This window comes from Panthera pardus, unplaced genomic scaffold, assembly GCF_024362965.1.
Source record: "Panthera pardus isolate Hobbes unplaced genomic scaffold, ASM2436296v1 HiC_scaffold_24, whole genome shotgun sequence".
NCBI classification, from domain to species: Eukaryota; Metazoa; Chordata; class Mammalia; order Carnivora; family Felidae; genus Panthera; species Panthera pardus.
In genome coordinates this window covers 117,232,142-117,252,372 of record NW_026526810.1, presented here as the reverse complement: position 1 = coordinate 117,252,372, position 20,231 = coordinate 117,232,142, and the positions used below count along the sequence as shown (strand labels likewise).

At 37.6% G+C, this 20,231-nt stretch overlaps 1 protein-coding gene across 7 annotated transcripts in view; it reads left to right on the top strand.

The window, feature by feature from the left end:
* The first annotated feature begins 829 nt into the window (after positions 1–829).
* CEP128 (centrosomal protein 128) overlaps positions 830–20,231 on the top strand; it is a 383,316-nt gene continuing 363,914 nt past the window's right edge. For 4 of the 7 annotated variants that reach the window (XR_008417279.1, XM_053889682.1, XM_053889681.1 and 1 more), the window contains exons 1-4: positions 830–956; positions 2,893–3,047; positions 16,639–16,799; positions 18,826–18,912. Coding sequence is in view for 6 of the 7 variants with exons in the window: in XM_053889682.1 (XP_053745657.1) it covers positions 16,653–16,799; positions 18,826–18,912 (234 nt within the window). In the remaining variant the exon portion in view is untranslated. Of the gene's footprint in view, positions 1,054–2,892; positions 3,048–15,151; positions 15,305–16,638; positions 16,800–18,825; positions 18,913–20,231 lie in introns of all 7 variants that reach the window. The other 3 variants (XM_053889679.1, XM_019461917.2, XM_053889680.1) reach the window with 3 other exon arrangements.

Sequence of the window (20,231 nt, the reverse complement as noted above, 5' to 3'; positions counted from 1 at the left end):
TAGCTCTTCTTGAAGTAGCCAAGAAAGCTTTCACAGATAAAGCAAATTTCGATTTAAGACTTGAGGAAGTGATCAATGGTCTTTTTGGCAGAGCACAAAGAAATGAGGCTCTACATGACTAATTGATTTTTCACTTCTTAGCTTTTCCAAAGTTGAGTTCTTTGTTGACGTTTTTATTGCCTTCTCTCAGCTGAAACCGACGTCTCTGAGTGGCATACGTCTGTCTCATGTTCTAGAATGACTGTGGAGATGACACTCTAGACTCAATGTAGCAGCAATCATGAAGTGACAGCCTTAAAGACTTTGGTTTGCCATTAATGAGTTAATGTGATCTTGGGTAAGTCACTCACTCTTTCTAGGCCTAAAGGGTTTTATTAGATAATCTTCTCTCTTCCCTTCCAGTTCTAAGAATTTGTGGATCTTAGGAAAAAGACATTGTGCTCTGGTAGTAAGAGGATTTGTACGTTTCACTTATGGAAATGACTCTTCCCTGTCTGAAAGCAGTAAAAGAAACGGAGTCTGTCATTATTGCAACTACTTTGAATTTTTCTTTTCTTTTTTTTCTTAAGTGAATAGTTTGGACTTTTCTGATTAAATTACCGTTAATTCACTCTCAGGTATTTGCTTCCCGTAGAAGTTACTGGCCCTTTAAAAAAAAAAAAAAAAAGAACAGGGCAAGAGGGCGAGGCCCAGGGACTCAGGTGCCAGCTAATCCGGCTTCTTCCGGGAAAGTGGCCCTTAGGCCAGTCGTATTGCATCCTGGGATTTGAAGTTTCTCCTAGGGCCTCTCTCCCTGGACGACTCCTTGTTTTTGAGGACAAGATGGACTACAACTCCCAGAGTGCCAAGCGGCAACAGCAGCGGGGTCTTGTTCGCTCGCTGTGGCTGGGCGGCTAGTTCAAGTTGCCATAGCTGCGAGTCTGGAGAGAGCAGAGTCGGTTGCGCCGCAGCGTCAGGTCAGTTGCACCTTCTGGGTCCCTGGCGGCCGTGGGAGCCGGGAGGGGCCTCTGCGATGATCCGGCTTTAAGGACTTAGGGTCCTTTTCTATCTCAGGTACCTGCCCCCAAATGCCTACTCGCCCTTTCTTTACTGCTTCCTTATCCTATCGTAGTCGTTTTAGGTTCCCCTGGTCCCAGAGGTGGGGACACAGAAGCTACAAGGAAATCTGGAGTGGGGCCTTGGATGGGTGGAGTGTTGCCAGGGTAGGGGGAGACAGCGTGCCTGGTATCCCGTCGCCCCTTCCCTCGGCGTGAGTGTTCACAGATTCTGGCCAAGTCATCCAGGGAACTTGAATTACGTAGGCTTTTTTTTTTTTTTTTTTTTTTTTTTTTTTTGAGCGGTTAGTTTTGTTGCTAGCAGCTGCGAAGCCTGAGCTATCAAGGATTTGGGCTCATTCTGGTGTTAGCTTGACTGGGATATAACTTGACGTTTTTGTAACTGTTCTATGGTTACAAAAGTTTGCTACCCTTGGGAACACTGTATCAGCGACCTGGCTTTCCCAGGCCATGAAGGAAGTTGCCCCAACATTAGCTGTTAACAGTCCCTTATTTGAGTTATTTAGCAGGAACACCTGACATTGAATTCCAGCCTCATCCTTTATTGGTTTGATGAAGCTCAGTCACTTGCACAGACGTCTTTAAAACCACGTTGCAGCTGTTCTCAGTTTTGTGTGGCGTATCTAGCACAGGACCTGACACAGAAATGCTCAGTATTTGTTATTTATTTTATCAATTATGCAGATCTTTGCTGTGTAATAGAAATAAAATGTGAGCCACACACCCGTTTACATTTTCTGGTGCCCACGCTAGACAAGTAAAAACAAACTGGTGAAATTAATTTTAAGAATTTATTTAGCATAGTATGTCCAAAACGTTTTCATTTTAGCATGTAGTCAAATATGAAATTTATTGAGATATTTTATATTCTTAAAACAATTTTTTTTTAATGGCATTAAGTCTTCACATTCTTTTCTGTATTTTACACTTGCAGCACGTGTCATTTCAAACTGGCCAGGTTTTAAGAGCTCACTAGGCCACATGTGGCCAGTCACTACTGTATTGGCAGCACAGATAGAAGATTACAACTTCAGCCATTTCACATTGGCACAGAACAGTTTGGTTATTGGTATAACTCACCTGGGGAAGTTTGCTCCCCGCCCCCCCCCCCTTTTTTTTTTTTTTAAAGAAGAGTGAATTGTGCATTATACCTGTGTCATCCCAGCCTGTCCTCTCTGTCAATGCATGATCTGGGCCATTTTGAACCCTCTAACAGTTTACTTTAACTTTTCCACAATACTTTTTTTTTTTTTGAGACAATGACCAATTACCAGAATAACTAGCTGGGTTTTTGCAGATTGCTTTGAAAGCAGTCACAAAGAATTGAAAACATTTCTGTCCTTAGCTCTTTCCTACAACCAAAGGCATTTTACTTACTGATTTGCAATACTAAATGTGGGAAGAATTGGGCAGCTTATAAAATGTTGCCTTAGGAGTGCTATCAGATAGTTCCTTACTGGCTTAGAAATACAATTTAGCCGTCAAATTCAGAAGTAACATGTTAATTTCGTTACCTGCCTTAGTTAGTTTACCCACTAATAGATCTGCTCAGGGACACTACTTTTGGCCAGACTTGGGCTACATTTCACCCTAGCCAGCCCAAGGGGTGACCATGCATGAGTGGAAGTGACCAGTGAAGACTATGCTGGCTGAGAACTTGGACGTAAAGAATTCCTGTGAGTTCACTGGGGCGTTTACATGATCTAAGGATAATTTTCTCTGTTCTCTGATATGCACTAAATTGTGTGTAGTGAGAGTGAGCTTATTTTGATCTTTCATTATATAAAAAAATTAAGGTTGTAAGTGTGTTTTACCCCCTTGTTTCATTTGTCTGTAGGTGATTTGGGGAAGGTGTAGGGCAACCAAAGATCGTCTACCTGACTAGGCCTTTTGCCCTGAACCTCATGAAGAAATGATAGGAGGCAGACATATGTGCCAAAGAAGAGCACTGAGCTCAGAGGAGAACAACACGGAGTTTTGGGGGTGTGTTTTGTGAGTATGCTTTCTCCCTGAGTTTCTGAGCTAACAAATTTTTGCATATGGTGGATAAATATATTTCAACAGATAGACTTGGGGCGGGGGGTGGGGGGGGCAAGAAACTCCTTTCTAATATGTAGTACAAAGATAAAATAGGATGGTTGTGAAAGGGTGTTACAAAAATGCAGATGAACAAAATAGATTTGATGTTACAGAAATTCAGGGGGAACAAACTAGATACCTCAACAAAAGCAACAGTGATGCATCTGTTTCTGTTTGACCAGTATTTGAGAACCTATTTTGTCCCAGCCACTGTATTAGGCACTTTTTGCATTTTATCTCTGTGACACTTTGATTATGCTTATTTTCATTTTACAAATGAAACAGTTGAGGTTAAGATAGAGTTTTTTGACTTTCTTGGTATCTGGAGCCAAAAGAGTGGTCTTTGTCTCCAGATCTGTTGATTCCAAATCCCAGTCCTGTCCACTGCAAAGAGGACCCATTGCTGTTTATGACTGCTCTTAAGTCAGATTTGATTTAGAGTTAGCCTTTTTAGATTAGGTATACCATATAAGCAATGTTTACTGTTTTTTGTCTCTTTATATATTCAGAGGGTTCTGTTAGCTTTTTCAGTTTTTTTAAGGTATAATGTTCTTTACATTATTGAGGTAAGAGGTAGTTATAATTTGTGATTTCTGTAGAGTATGCATATTCAACATTCAACATGATTTGAAAATCAAGGGTGTAGTGTTAAAAACTCAAGTGTTGCAAAAACAAACAAAACTCAAGTTTTGCAACATAGATTTAAAATGCTGGACACTTTTTAACATTTTCATGTTGCATTTTGATAAAGGCACTTAAACATATAGGGGAGACCCATTGAGACCTTGCAGTAACACTGTGTCCAAGATCTGTGTTGTACAAAGTCCTTAGATTTAAAGAATTTTAGAGCTGGAAGGGCCTGCTAGGATAATCTAGCCCAGAAATTCTCAGCTGCAGTCTTGACACATCTGGGAGTAATATGCAAATAATCTAGAGTTTATTGTTATCTATAGAGTATTGTCACTAGGTTGATTTTAGTAGAAAGTGTTTTCAGTATGTTCATAAATATCCCATAGTGTGTTTTTATTTCTTGTTAATATTACAAGTCAGCACATAAAATTCTCCTTGTGGTTTTTAACTGTTACCAGCATCCCAATGACTAGATACATTTACTGTATTATTTGTGTTTTTTCTTATTTATTTATTTACTAACATAAATAACTCTGCAATGAAATTATATGTACACCTACAGGTAAGATGTATACATTTGACTTCTGTTTTCCTGGAATAATATTTATAGATGTAGAATCTAAAAAAATTTTTTTTAACATTTATTCATTTTTGAGAGAAAGAGAAAGAGACAGAGCATGAGCGGGGGAGGGGTAGAGAGAGATTGGGAGACACAGAATCTGAAGCAGGCTCCAGGCTCTGAGCTGTCAGCACAGAGCCTGAAGTGGGGCTCAAACTCATGAATGGTGAGATCATGACCTGAGCAGAAGTTGGATGCTTAACTGACTGAGCCACCTGGGCGCCCCTATAGATGTAGAATCTATATACCTATTAGATAGAATCTAGATGAATATTACTTATTTTTACTTGTCAGTTTTCTAGAAAACCTATTCTGTTAATACTCTTACAGTAAGGGGGTACCTATGCCAAAGCTTTTTTTCATTTACACAAAACAGAGAAAGGAGAATCTGATTCTATCATTTTAGTTGGCATTTATTAGTGAAATAAAGTATGTTGTATGTTTGTTAGGGCTATATGTGTTCTGTGAATCGCCTGTTTATGTATCCTTTGCATCCTTTACAACTGCACTAATCTTTTTTAAGTTAATTTTTATTTTTTGAGAGAAGGGGAAAGGGACAGAAGGAAAGGGAGCGAGAGAATCTTAAGCAGGCTCTATGCTCAGGCAGAGCCAGACATGGGGCTTAATGTCACGATCGTGACCTGAACTGAAATCAAAAGTTGAATGCTTAATTGACTAAGCCACTCGGCATCCCCTGCTTTAGATTTTTAACCTTGTTTCTGGTGTCTTGTTATTAATGATTATGAGTGGTCCTAAGAGGCCGATCAGGCTTTTCTCAGATATAACCCCTCTCTGAAATTCTTATAACTCTTTTTCTTTCTTAAGTTTATTTATTTATTTTAAGAGATAGTGAGAGGGAGAAAGAGGATCCCAAGCAGGCTCCATGCTGTCAATGTAGAGCCTGACACAGGGCTCAAACTCACACACTGAGATCATGACCTGAGCCGAAATCAAGAGTCGAATGCTTCTATGACTGAGCCACCCAGGCACCCCTGAAATTTTTATAACTCTTAATGTAGATCTGTACAATGCTGGTGCTTACAGTGTTTGGGAGATGGGTGTATTTGTGGTTACATGAATCCAGTTAGCTGATGAACATTTAGAGTCTACCCTGTGCATAGGAGTTGCCATATAAGTGCTCATGAGTGAATGAGTGAGTGCTCATGGGTGAATGGATGAGTGAATTAAAGGTAAACCTAAACTAAGCTTTTCTGAAGAGAGATGTCATTGAAAAAGTGACCTATGATTAGTATTTTAAAGGAAGAAGAGATAGGCAAATTTTATAGATCCTAGAAAGAAGGGAAAAGCTTGTCATGCAAGAGTGAAGGCTTTAAAATGGCAAAAATGGGTGAGTGGCAGTTGGTACATTGAAACAGTACTGAGAATGGACTCAGATGATAAAGAGCCTAGGTAATTTGGAGTTTAGAGCTCTGTAGTACAGATAAGTAATAATTGAGGAATGCCGGTGCAAATGACAATGATAAGGTGATTTGTAGTAAGTCAAGGAAATCCTCTAGTTTTTTAATTAAAAAAAATTTTTTTTAATGTTTATTTTTGAGAGAGAGAGTACAAGTGGAGGAGGAGCAGAGAGAGAGGGAGACAGAATCTGAAGCAGGATCCAAGCTCTGAGCTGTCAGCACAGAGCCAGATGCAGGGCTCAAATTCACGAACTGCAAGATCATGTCCTGAGCTGATGTCCGACAGTGAACCAACTGAGCCACCCTGGTGCCCTGGAAACCCTCTAGTTTTGATTCAGTTATAAGTTTTCACGCACGTATTCAAGTCAATTTGAAATGTTTATCCTTATTTACTCTAAATAGACATATTATCAAGTATCAAATATTCCTATTGATACTGCTTTTCAGTTAAATCCTTATTGTTTGAAGGCTTAAGATAATTAATCTAACCCATTTATCACTAGAATTATTTCATGCAACAATTATTTAATTAGTACATGCTGTTTGCAAGGGCCTGTACTTTGAAATTTGTCTCTGGATTAATCGGACAGGAGAATAAGGAAAATTTACCTGTAAATTCATTTAAAAATGTTCCAACTACATGCCCAGCACTATGCTAGGTATTGAAATACAACCATGAACAAAGTAAATAGAGTCTCTGTTGAAATTTAGAGTCTACTGAGGGAACAGACAAGTAAACAGCCAGTTTGTCTATCGGCTGTAACGAGGTCATATCCACTATGGGCACTTGGCCCGGAGTTGGGTGGAAGCAGTGAAGGAAAGTTTTTTAAGGGGCGTTTTTTGTGAACTCAGAATTGAAGGAAAAGGTAAGAGTTAACCAAGGGAAAAAGAGTGAAAATGTTCTAGGCTGTGAATCTGGCAGTGAAATGAGTCTGACCTATTCAAGGAATTAAAAAAAAAATTTGTGTCACAAATATTTACATTTTATGGGCATGTTTAATGTCTTACTATGATTATAGAGCTATAAGAATGCAGAGGAAGGACAGATCACTTCTGGCTGGAGATGAAAGGTATCCGTGAAGTTATATTATCTGTGCTATGCCTGGAATGATGAGTGGACTTGAAATAAGTGGCAATAGTAGACAGCAGAAGGTGTTCTAGACAGAACTAGTGACATTAGTGAAGAATGAAGTGGTGGGAGAATCTGGTGTAACAGCAGCTGAATGTGGGCCTTATGCTTGTTACAGTTCTTTTGTTGGAGAAGTGCTAGCCGAAGGTCTTGAATTCCTGAATTCTTGGATTCAAGAACCTAGACTCAATCTTCCATGGGCAATGAAGTGTCAGTGAAAGTTGGAATGGACAGGAGAAGACTCCTAGTTAGAGAAACTATGTTGGTGGCTAGGAATGAGTCGAGAAGAGTCCTGGATTCTGAGTGGTGCCATTGGTGAAGAGAAGGGATAACTAGGAATCTTGGGCTTTGGAGAAAGGTTCAAGACTCAGCTCTGCCACCTGGTAGCCCTATAACCTTGGACACTTAATACTCAGTTTATTTACGCCTTTTATGTATATATCATGAGGACAATAATACTTTGTAGGGTTATTGTCATACGGCAATCTGTTATGTGAAAGCACTAGTTATTCAGCATTAATATTGTCTCAACTGTTTTTTGAAGGATTTTGAAATTGAACTTTTTAAAGTGGGGTCTACTTCCATGGAGTCCCAATGATTTAATTTTTAAGTGTAATTGGTTTTAAATGATATTATGTTTATTTAAATAGTATTTAAATGATATTATAGTGCATGTCATTATAATTGGATTCCTTTTCTAATCCTGTAGATGTTTTTAAAAATTTTAAAAAATGTTTATGTTGAGAGAGAGAATCCCAAGCGGGCTCCATACTGTCAGCGTAGAGCCCAATGTGGGGCTTGAACCCATGAACCTTGAGATCATTACCTGAGCTGAAATCAAGAGTCAGATGCTTAACTGACTAGCCACCCAGGCGCCCCTAATCCTGTAGGTTTAAAATTTTTATTCATACTTTTAAAAACATTCCCAGAAACAGTTCATGGTACAAGTCAAAGTTAAGAACTCCTAATACCTTTTTTTTTTTAATTTGTAAGTTATATTCTCCCTCCCTCCCTCTCTCTCTCTCTCTCTCTCTCTCTCTCTCTCTGTGTATATATATATTAAAATTTTTTTTAATGTTTATTTATTTTTGAGAGAGAGAGACAATGCAAGTGGGGGAGGCACAGAGAGAGAGGGAGACACAGAATCCGAAGCAGGCTCCAGGCTCTGAGCTGTCAGCACAGAGCCTGATGCAGGGCTCGAACCCATGAGCTGTGAGATCATGACCTGAGTTGAAGTCAGATGCTCAACTGACTGAGCCACCCAGGTGACCTAAGTTATTTTCTTATACTTTGGAAAGAGTATATAAATCATTCTATTTATCCACTTTTAAAATTAAGAATAAATACCAAACTCTTGAATGAGTATATCAGTAAGTACAATAAAGATATATTATAGGTTTTTATTATAGAAAAGTTACAGGAAAGATCTAAAGATGCAAAGTAAAAAAAGAATGGGGCAAGAAAGAAATATGGGGATTGAGAGAGTGGCAGAAAAAGAGAAATAGGAAATACATTTACATCATGAAGAGAATGCTTTTTTAAAAAAATTTAAGGTTTTAGGGTATGGCTTCTGAAAAAATAGATATGCTTTGCTGTCTGAAATGGGTTGTAAATATCCTTTTTAAAATTTTTTAAAGTTTGAGAGAGCGAGAGAGTGCAAGTGGGGGAGGGGCAGAAAGAGAGAGGGGAAGAATGAATCCTAATCAGGCTCCACACTATCAGTGTGGAGCCTGATGCAGGGCTCGATCTCGATCTCGGAGCCTTTGGACTCTTAACTGATTGAGCCACCTAGGTGCTCTAGTTGTAAATATTCTTAACAAGAGAAAGGATTATTTAAAAGACCTCTTAAAATAGCTGTAATAAATTGGATTTATGGCAGATGTAAGTATTTAATACTTTATTATGCTCGTTATATAAATCTTTAAACAAGCACATATGGAATATTCCAGCCTTAAGTGCATTTCTTGGAGGGGGAGGATGGATCATAAGAAACAGAGTAGGGGAGGACAAAGAAAACATTTGAGTGGGCAGTGTATTTGGAGTTTACATAATTCTTTATGTATAGAATGCAGTGGAGAAAGCAGAGTCACAAGATGTGACTTCCAGTTCTGTTATCGTAACTTTTTAGCAAAGCCATCATGGACAAGTATTTTAGCCGTTTCTCTTCAGCAAAAGTAGAGAGTTGTAATTATACCAACTTCACAGGATTGAAATGGGAGATCAAAAGAGAAAAGACTAACAAATGCTTTGTAAGCCACATAGCAGTATGCAAATTTAAGGTACAATAGGAATAAGAACTATTTTCCTTTCTTAAAATTGTTTGGTTCCCTGGGAAAGTCAAGAGGAGTTTCTGTTTATACTTTAAAAACTAGGAGGAAGAGAACAAATGTGCTTTATAATATACTTAGGAAATTGCTGGTTTCTTTCAAAAAACTTAATGTTATACAGAGAACAAATATCCCCAACTGCTATTTATGATTGTTTAGATTTTTTTTCTCAAAAATTGCTAGCCTGTCACTTGTTTCATCAACTGCTTGGGCTTATTTTGTGCATCCTAATTTGAATCTGTTTTTTTTCTTCCACCAGTAGAAGACAGTCTGAAACCCACCTGTTTTCTGAAGGAGAGTAGGCTTGAGAAGAAACCTCAGGAAATTCACCATCCTCTGAACTAAATCAAATGATTTATTAGTAAACTATATTTTTCAGCTAGATTAGCTCTTGCTGCATAGCAGATCAAAACTGGAGGCGTATGACAATACATGTTTATTGCCTATGCAATGGGTTAGCTAAGCTGCCGGCTTATCATCTGTAGACTCACTGATTTGTCTGTGTTCATCTGGCTGATCTAAGCTGGAAATCACTGGGCAGCCATGGATCCCACACCTTCCTACACCGTAGCCTGGGCACATCCTGGTGATGGAAGCCTTGCAAGAGAGCAAGTTCCAGTGTGTAATCTCATTTCAAGCCCCTGCTTGTGCCATGTCAGCTAAAATCCTATTGGCCAAAGTGAGTCATACAGCTGAGCCCGGTTGCTGGGGCCTGGGCTGGTAACTCCACCTAGAAGTAAGGATAGTGTGTATAGGGAGGGATGAAGATTAAAGCCAAATGATGCAATGTCCTGCACTCTTGTTCTGAAAGTACTTACATCAGGGAAATATTCTAAGTAGTTTCGGTCCTTCTGCTCAGGAGTAGTATATCCTTCTGGTTTTATAGTCTATAGGGATGGCTTATAGCAAAGTCGTATTACCCAATTTTCCTTCTTGTCTGTAGAGGAAAGCATTATCTTTTGAACATTTAACCTTGATTCATTCTTCATGATTGAATTGCTTGTTTTTAATTAGGGAATGAGACTGGTAGACTTCCTTTGTCTTGATTCTTCATCTAAAATAAAGTTGCAAGCACAACTGCTCAGTGGGGCCAGTGAGGTAACTCACCATGTGAAGCAGGTCCAGTGGGGACTGGGGCAAACAGGAAGGTGTGTGCCTGACTCTAAGGCAACTACGGCGTCCCATGTTGCAATGGGAAAATTCACCCCCAGTGTTGCCAGATCTTTGGATTTTTCAAGAGAAGCTAGAAATTAGAATTTTTATATGCGGTCTCTTTGTTTTCTAATTAAAGCTTTAAAATCACACAGTGAACATTATTTTTAAGTACATGTTGGTTGTCTGTGGTCCTCCAGTGTTCATCCACCCATTTAAGCAAAATGGTGTCAGAAACTTGGGGGTGCTAGTCTCCCTTGGTCCATGCTGATATCTTGCCCAGTCTGAAGCAGTTTGGACAGTTACTAGAAGTTGTCTCTACGCACAGAGGACTTCATTCTTGCCTGCTATTTTGGGAATAGTGTGAGAAATATTTTTTGGCTGGCAAATGCAAGCGTTCAAAACTAGGATTTAATTACAAATAATAAATCCATCTTGGGTTCGTCAGCATCCATTTCTCTTGTAAGTTTTTCTTGAGTTTTCATTTGCTGTTTTTTATCTTGACATGTTTTACTTTTTATTTAATTTTGTAAACTCCCTTGTTGATTTTAGAAGTGTGTGTGGGTGTATATCTAAAATATCTGTATCATTTTGATGGTGAAACAGGGAGGGGATTATTAAGTAACTTTGTTTTCTTTTAAAACTGATACTGATTTTTAGCAACTGGCACATATATAATTATCCGAGCACCTCCTAGTGTTTTTCTCCATATCCGAGTAAGCTGTCCTTTTGTATGGTATATGGCCTTTTCCAGAAATAGCCCTGCTTGGTGGGCACTGGTCCCTGTAACTCTGTTCTTGAACTCAGAGGTACTGGAGTAAAGGGAGCAAAATGCAGCCTAGGAGCTGAGCCTGCCTGGCTTCACCCATGGAATAGAGTGTGGGAGCGTGAGCGGGAGAGAGAGGAAATGCATGGCAGCAACAGGAATAAATGGGACATACAATAAAAAATCAAACTGTGTGTGTGTGTGTGTGTGTGTGTGTAAATGTTAATTCTCTAAGTTCTTAACTGGAGATGATGATTTAACCAGCACTTGTGCTCCTTGCCCATGCCCTGGGGACATTGAGCAATATCTAGAGACAGTTTTAAATTTACGCCCTGGTAAAGGAATGTGAGAGCTTTGCTTATTTGTACCTTCTTTAGTTCCTTTGAGACAGATGGGTTTTAACTGGTTCCCATTTCTTTTTCTCATCCATCTGTCAAACTTCTACTCATCCTTCGAGATGAGTGGAGGGATCCTTACCTGACTCCCCTGGCATTTTGTCATATTACTTAGCTCACCACGTGTACTACTTTTATGAGTCTTTTTCTCCCCTCAAAGACTGTGATTTTTCAATTTACTTTTATCTTCCATTTCTAATGTAGTGATTCAGTAAATGATAAATGCACGAATCTGTTGCCTCTCTTTGATTCTGTTTCCTTTGTCTTACATTATCTACTAACTGGCTGCTGAACTGGACAGTTGATTTTGATCTTCTATTAATTTGCCAAAAGCTTTTGAGGATTTGAAGTTACAAAGGAGCACTGGCATAAAGAAGACATGTACAATTAATAATTGTACGTGGTACTTTCTGCTGGCTTGTTTACTTTTTCTCTTGAGGGAGAAAATAAAGCTCTCAAGTCCTATAGCTATTGAAACAGTGAGAAATGCTTTCTAAAATTTGAACTTAGTGATTAAGCTTAAAAGACACTTCCCACCTCCCCCAATACTCCCTCCAACACATCGTTACCTTGAACATTGAGGACACTTGCCTTGGACAGGGCCAGCTGAGGAGCCATCACCTACTTAACATGCACTAGTCAGCCTGTGTGAAATATCACCCCCTGAGGCTGGGTGCTTATCTTTTATGGAACAGCTTGCAAATCCTAATTGTTTTAAACTGGCTCTGAGGAAAAGAGACTTGAGGACCAATAAATTATAACTCTCCTACATACAAATGTGCATCATTATAATGAAGACAGTCTGATGGCTCTTTAGGTCAAATAACAAAAGAGGTGGACGTGAGCTTGTAAAGATTCACCACAAGTCCTCTTATAGTGTTGAATGTAGTTTTACTCTTTCTGGTTGGTGTTCAGGTCTGTATATGGACATTTGTTTTTGATAGATCCTTAGTGGGAGTGAATTGATGAGAGTTCATTACTTGCTCTGGTGGCTGTATGTCTTCTTTATAAGGTTCATTAAGACAGAAGCAACAATATTTATGCCTTTAAATACTGATGTGTTGGGAACAGCTAAATAAACTATTCTAAGAATTGTACCATCTGGTTTCAGACTGAGAGTGTTCTCTAAGACTCTGGAGACTTTCACCCAAGGTCACTCCTCTTAGTCCTTTCTAGAGTCTTGGAAAAAGCTCACCATCTAAAAAGCAGACAGCGTGCATATTATCACTTTCTCATCAATGAGAAATTTTGTTGTACCAGTAGGTGGTAGTAAGCTGCAGAGAACATTTACTGCTTTTTCTTCAGTTGAAAGAAATGCCTTTCTCACCTTTAACCGGGATTTAGGTGATTCAGCTTCTTTAAATTGTTCTTTAAAAATAATTAAGTAAATAAATAACTGGTTCTTGAAAGAGCTCTTCAGTCATTCTTCAATTTTAGCCACTCTTTTTTTTTGTCAACAGATGTTATGCTCAAATTTCTTATGATGATGGGAATGGAGTTCTAACCCAATTGAATTTTCTTCTTTTAAATCATTAACCATAATGATAAAGATTTTTCTTGAGCATACATTTATGTTTTTCTACTAGTCTTAATAATTTTTCTTTGGGCTACAAATTGTAACTGCGATGAAAAAATCATTCGTGAACCAGTTTTAATTTGTTCCCAAAGCAAAATTTGATAGCATAAGCTATCAGTGCATATTAGTATGCCTTCATGTAGTCCTTCAACTTTTAAGTTTATTCTAGTATTTAGTATGTTTCTTTATGAGAGTCCGTTTTTGAGTCTAATGACTGTCCGCAAGATTGCAAAGGTGGAATCATATAATTGAAAAAAAATTATTCTTTTAGCTCCTAAACTCATGATAAATGGTATCTTTGGTCAGCCAGTATTGTACAGTGTGAAACAGTAGAGACTGGCATTGTGATCCCATCTCTTGAACTCCTTCATTGGTGAAGACTAGTGACATGACCCTACGTAGGCAGATGGTCAAGTAAGTTGCCTGGGAGAAGGAAACAACCACCAAGAACAAGGGAGTTCTGAATACAGCTTTTATTTAAACACCTTTTCCAGGTTGTCCACTTGTTACTAATCTGTTGTATTTATCTTTGTTTTAAGTATACATTATATTTTTCTTTCCACAGTTATTGTGGAAAATTCAGGGAAGATAGGAATGTTTAAAAAAATAGAAAATGACTAACTGCTGGATAATAAATATACTTTTGGTATATTTTCTTCCCCTTTTAAAGTTGTCTTTTCCCGCTCCTTTAAATTTGTTTACTCGCAGTTTATATTCACACACAGACAACATATAATGTATATTACAAAATGGGGACTCATGCTTTTATCCTTGCATTGCTATTAAATGTCTCCAGAAACAGACTTTTTAGAATCTGTATACTGTTTCATTGCATGAAAGGTACTGTGTTTTAATCATTGTTTTATAGTTTGAAATTTAAGTTTTTATTTTCCCTCTATTATAACTTCCCAGTAAATATCCACATATATAAATTCTGTACGTATTCCAGATGATTTTGTTAAGGGAAATTTTTGGAAATGTAGTTAGTGGGTTATAGGTACAAACTGCTATTGATACATACTGCTTGGTTATTTTCAGACAAGTTATGTCAATTTACACATCCCCCTTAGGACAGTAGAGGACTGCTCTTTTCCCTACCAACCTGGCTAACCATAGATATTATTATTTAACAGAAAAAAATTTTAATGGGCTAGCAAATCATCTCATTGTTTAATTTACATTTTAGATTAGGTAGAACAGTTTTGTGTGTGTGTGTGTGTGTGTGTGTGTGTGTGTGTTTAAATTAATGGCCATGCATACACTTTAGTTATGTGACCATTCTCAATATGTTTTTATCAGTGTGGAATAAATCTAATGCTCTGGGTACAGTTTGGGGGGAAGATTTTCAGAGGCCTGGTCAATTTTCATTAACACCAACGATAATAGGATATACAATATTTTTTTAAAAATTAAGTTTTTAATTATAAAATAATACAGTCTCAATGGTGAATAAAGTGTGTAATTGACACTGCTTTGTGGTTTTTTTCTTCTTTAGTCAGCTATATTAAGGGATCTTGGGAATTATTTTAATGGCTCTCCATATATTCCCTGTAGGTTCTGATTATGTGGCTGGCATGACCCTCTTGCCAATACTAGTGGCCACTCCTTTCTCTTTTGTTTCTCCCTCCCTCCCTCCGTCAACTCTGTGTCTGGGGAGTCATGGTGTTGGCTGATGAGACATGGGCATCTTTTGATAAGGTTGAATCTCTGCCACCACGGCTGCCTTTTGTGTTGTGACACTTAGGGTAGGGGCTCACTCAGTTACTTTTGAGGGTCATTTTTGACCTTGTGAGTTGTCAGTAGTTAAAGAGAGTGCTCAGTTTTTATCAACAATGAAAGTAGTCTGATTTCTGTTTTTATTACGGATTTTTTAATGCTTCTTCAACATTTATGACACTTATGTATAATTAACGTGCTTAGTTGCTGAATGTTTCATATTTCATATAAACAAAAGTCCCGCGGAATTCTCAGATCAATCTCATCTTACATCTTGATATCTCTATAGGAGTTCCATCAGATGCAGGAGTTTGAACATCTTTTATTGCTCAAAGTAATTGAAATTAATAGCTGAAGACTGTGTGTGTGTGTGTTTACCAGTGAAATTCATGCTGGAAAGTGTGATTTTCTCTTATTAAAAAATATGTAATCCCTAGTAGGGGTAAGTGAGAGGTCTTTCTTTTTCTTTTGTATTAAGTGACAGCTACACTTAATTTAGTTCATGTTTTATTTTAAATTCGGATACCCCAGTGTTTTCACTTGTTATACACATACTTTCCAGGTGCATTCAGAATAAAGATCCAGAAAGTCTAGAATATTCTAGATCATTAACAAAAGGTTTCATTACACTGCATTTAATAAACCATAAAAAATGGCCATATAGATTTTAGGAAGATTATAACAATGTTGAAGATTGTTAACCCTCCATTAAGCGAAAAATGAAATTATTGGGATATTCAACAAACTTCCACTTTTGATCAGTGAGTTTTCTCTCATTCTTCTCTATCCCAATATTTTTTTTCTTTAAATTCCATAAAAGATTTTCTGAAACTTTAGAGATTGTCATGCATGAAATGATTTTATTTTGCATTAAATCAAAAATTGGGGTAAGGATGGGAAGAAAGCATATTTAGGGAATTTTCTGCTGATGAAACTATACTCAGGATGTTTGGCTTTCTCTTTTGGTGGAGATGTTGGGCATGCCTTCTTCTCACATACTTGTTATTATGGAATTTTTACCTCTGTTAATAGCATTTAATTCTGTATTTTAAATTAAGGTTCATGAGGGGTGCCTGGCTGGCTCAGTCAGTAGGGCATGCGACTCCTGATTTCACGGTTGTGAGTGTGAGCCCAACACTGGGTGTAGAGATAATAAAATCTCTTAAATCTCTAAAATCTCTTAGAGATAATAAAATCTCTTAAAAATAAAATCGTAACAAAAGAAGGTGCATGAGAGTGTTCACTGTACACTGAATGGGGTTTCCTTATTTTAGGTCATTTTGTGACTGTTGTATTTTTGTTTAAAGATAACACATGTTGTTACAACTTTGTAGAACGGACGTCAGACTAATATTGAGGCCTATTAAGACCTATTAAGTCTTAGCTGAGAGAGTAACTTTTTGTTTTTTCAATTGTAGAGATGCCAATCTACGAGCACCTTCTACCTTGCAATGTTGTAAGATTACGTGAGATACTGTATGTGAGAGTGCTTTTAAAATTTAGAAACATTGCACAAAACTAAGAGAATATTATTATTTGCAGTTGTAAACATGACTAAAATCGTATCTGAGGAATTGTTCACGTGAGGTGGAAAAAATGAAGGAGAGAGAATTATGTGGGAAGTGACCTGTATTTTCAGGCTATGTGTTTAGAAATTGTGATATGCCAAAGGACTAATGTAATAAATACTTAAGATAGCAATGCAGGTAGTTAATTTAATCTCATATGTCCATGCTCTTTACTATTTGATTGACCTTGACCTGGGTTTGTTTTCAGGATTGTGTACATCAATGGCAGAATCCTCCAGCGATTCAGAACACTTTCGCTCTCGTGACCGATTGAGTCGATGGACTGCCAGGTCAACACACAGGGAAAGTCTAAGTCGTCCTACAGTAAGCGTCACCGAGAAGGTCAACACTATAACGAGTACTTTACAGGTTAGTTTAACAGTGGTTGCATTTAATAGATTTTCAGTAGTTTAAACTGAGAAATAGTTTTGGTCAGTGTATTAGTTTTTTGCTGCCATAGCAAATTACCACAAACTAATTATATAATTAAATAATGATATATAATTTATAATTGTTTGTAATTAATAATTAAAATACCAAAGTTATTTTCTTATAGTTCTGCACATCAAAATACAACACTGGTCTCATTGGACCCAAATCAGGGTTCGGTAGGGCTGCATTCCTTCCTGGAAGCCCATGGGACTCTGTTCCTTTGCCTCTTCCAGCTTTCAGGGGCTGCCTACGTTTTTTTGGGATCCTCTTCCTTCATCTTCAAAGCCAGCAAGGGTGGGCTGAGTCCGCACTTCACATCACTCTGACTATTCTTCTGCTTCCCTCTTCTACTTCTAAGGATGCTTGTGATTACATTGGGTTCGCCCAATAATCCAGGATAATATTCCCATCTCTAGGTCCTTCACTTGAGCTGTATATCATATCTACAAAATCTCTGTTGCCATGGGAGGTTACAAATACACAAGTCACAAGGATTAGGACTTGAACGTCTTATTGTGCCTAACACAGTCAGTAAAGATATTTGAAATATGTGATAGGTTGTGGAAGCATTTTGGGATGAGGCAGTATGCCCAAATAAAATGTGTGGGAGTGAAACGAGTAGGAAGTACCACAGTTTAGCTTCTTGTGGTCATGTGCCTTTGAGAGTAATTGCTCATATTTTGACTAGGCATATTATTCATGGATGAACAATATTGAGATGCCATTTTTATTTAGGGGCTAACTTTTGGCAGTTTGAAAGGCAACCTTTTAGAAGTTTGAGTGGAGGCAGTATATATCCTTTATGTAGAAAGGGCTTGGGAAAAGAGGTGGGTGAAGGGTAACAACACAGCCATACCGAGGGTGAGGGGGGGTGGGGGAAGAAAACTCAGAAATAGAGTTTTTTTTTTTTTTTCCCCAGCCCCTTAATCTCTTATTTTTGCTTTGCCTGGATAAGCATGGATTTTGGTTTTTAATTGCTTTGGGTTAGTATTCTTTAAAAAAAAAAAATTTTTTTTAACGTTTATTTTTGAGACAAAGAGAAACAGAACATGAGCAGGGGAGGGGCAGAGAGAGAGAGAGGGAGACACAGAATCCAAAGCAGGCTCCAGGCTCTGAGCTGTCAGCCCAGAGCCCGATGCGGGGCTCAAACTTGTGAACTGCAAGATCATGACCGGAGCTGAAGTTGGACACTTAATTGACTAAGCCACCCAGGCACCCCTGGGTTAGTATTCTTAATGAGAAGAGGCTAATTTCTGGTGGAGGGGCCATAATTTGATTTAAAACTCATAAGGCTCTTTTTACACTTACATAAACTAGCATAACATTGGATTTTTGGAGTACAAATAAATCCTTGTACTTTCCAACCAATGAGGAGACACATTAGTAAGTGTATCTTTTTTTGAAAGAAATGCCTCCATTAATCTCTGAGGTAACACCTAGCACATTTGGGTGGAAACCATTTTTGCTGAGATTAGAACTAAATTTGTTGTTTATAGCTAAAGGTTAAAGGATACTTTTTCTTCTAATCAAGTTCCACAGTGAAGTAATAATTAAAATAACATCGTTCCTAATGATTTGCTTTTCTTATACACAATCTAAAAGGTTTGTTCTCTCAGGATTCCTTTTCTATGAAGGAGGTGTGAATTAGTTGAGGTGCACAAATTAATAATGAGGAGTCTTTTCAAATTAGGGTTTGTTCCTGACTTATTGTGGAACATTGGATAAGGATTTAAATTATGTACTTCAGATTTCACACAAGTAAATTGTGGATGAATTTGAGTTTCTCTCTCAGTCGTTTTTATATGATTTATCTGATATTTAAGAAGTACTGTATATTAATATCCAACTTAGGTATGATATAATTGTACCTTTCACAAATGGTTGACTTAGTTGTTTGACATACTACTAAGATTGAGAAAAGCATTGTTTGCAACAATTATTAAAATCCATTTTCTTTTTTAAGGACACCAGTCGGAACCTGCGACAAGTAGACCAGATGCTTGGACAGTATCGGGAATATAGTAATGGACAGGCGGGTGCTATAGAACATGTGAGAATGTTTACATATGTTTGTGTTTTTTCTTACCCACCTTTTTGGAAATGCAGTTGTTGAGAAGTAGGGATCTGAGATAAAGGAGAGAACCACTGTGAACCTTTAGCTTTTAGACTGCTTTACTATTTTGTAGTAGGTTAGCTTGTCAGATGGATTGCCAACCAGCTTATATAGATTAGTCTATTGAATTTGAAAGTTTTAAGTCAAAGGAGGAAGTATTCAGGATGTTAATTAAATTGAGACTCACTAAATTTGGGCTGGGGATACTCCTCATGGGAGTTAAGAATTTTATGGAGGGTTTCTTTTAAAGTAATACATGCTCATTGTTTAAATAAATTATAAAACTATCTCTTAGCTCCTCTCAGTTCTACTCCAAAGAGGTAACGATCTGACAGTTCCTTGTATATCCTTCCAAGCATGTTCTATGCATGTATACACATAACTACCTTATTAATAATAGGAGTTAATTCTTTGCTTTTTAGTTTATTAGTGAAAACTTAACATTAAGTAGTAGCAGGAACAAACCTACTTTGTCATGTTGAATGTTAGATGCATAATTATGGTAGCAAATTCCCTTTGAATTGAGGAATTGAGAAATGAAATTATGTGTTAGATAAACTTCTGTATAGATAAACATTTAAAACACAAAATGTACTCTATGGCATTAAGCCTCTGTAGGAGGCCTAGAGCTGAATGATGCTGAACTTTGGGGGTGTGGTTTTATACACAGGAGGTAAATAAACTCAACAAGTATTCCATTTCCATCTGAGTTATTAAGTACATAGAATGCAAAGCTACTCATAAAAATTAAGACACTGGAGAGCAAGAGTCTTTGATTTTGCTTTAGGCCATTCCTTAGTCCAGTCTACATTCTCTTCCTTAGTTCCCCCAAATTCTTGGTCTGTTAAAACAGTTGGCTCTCAGTGTTTTTTCCCTGCAACATACAGAGGAGTCTGTCATTCATTGCCTTCTATTAATACTTACTCATGAGAGCGATGATTTTTACCCTGCCACCTGTAAGTTACCTGGGGCAATATCTGCCATAATCTGTGGGAATATGTATAATTTGGAAAGAGTATTTCCCATGACAAGTGATTCTGATGGGCTCCTCAATGAAAATTGCTTTCTTAGCATTAAATCGTTTTATTTACTGGTATGGAATAGATCATACCTTAAAAGTGAGGTGGGTTTTTGTTTTGTTTTGTTTTGTCTTTTTGTTTTTGATTAAGATCCCTTTAGTTCTAATTTATTTTTTAATTTACATCCAAGTTAGTTAACATACAGTGCAATGATGATTTCAGGAGTAACTCCAGTGA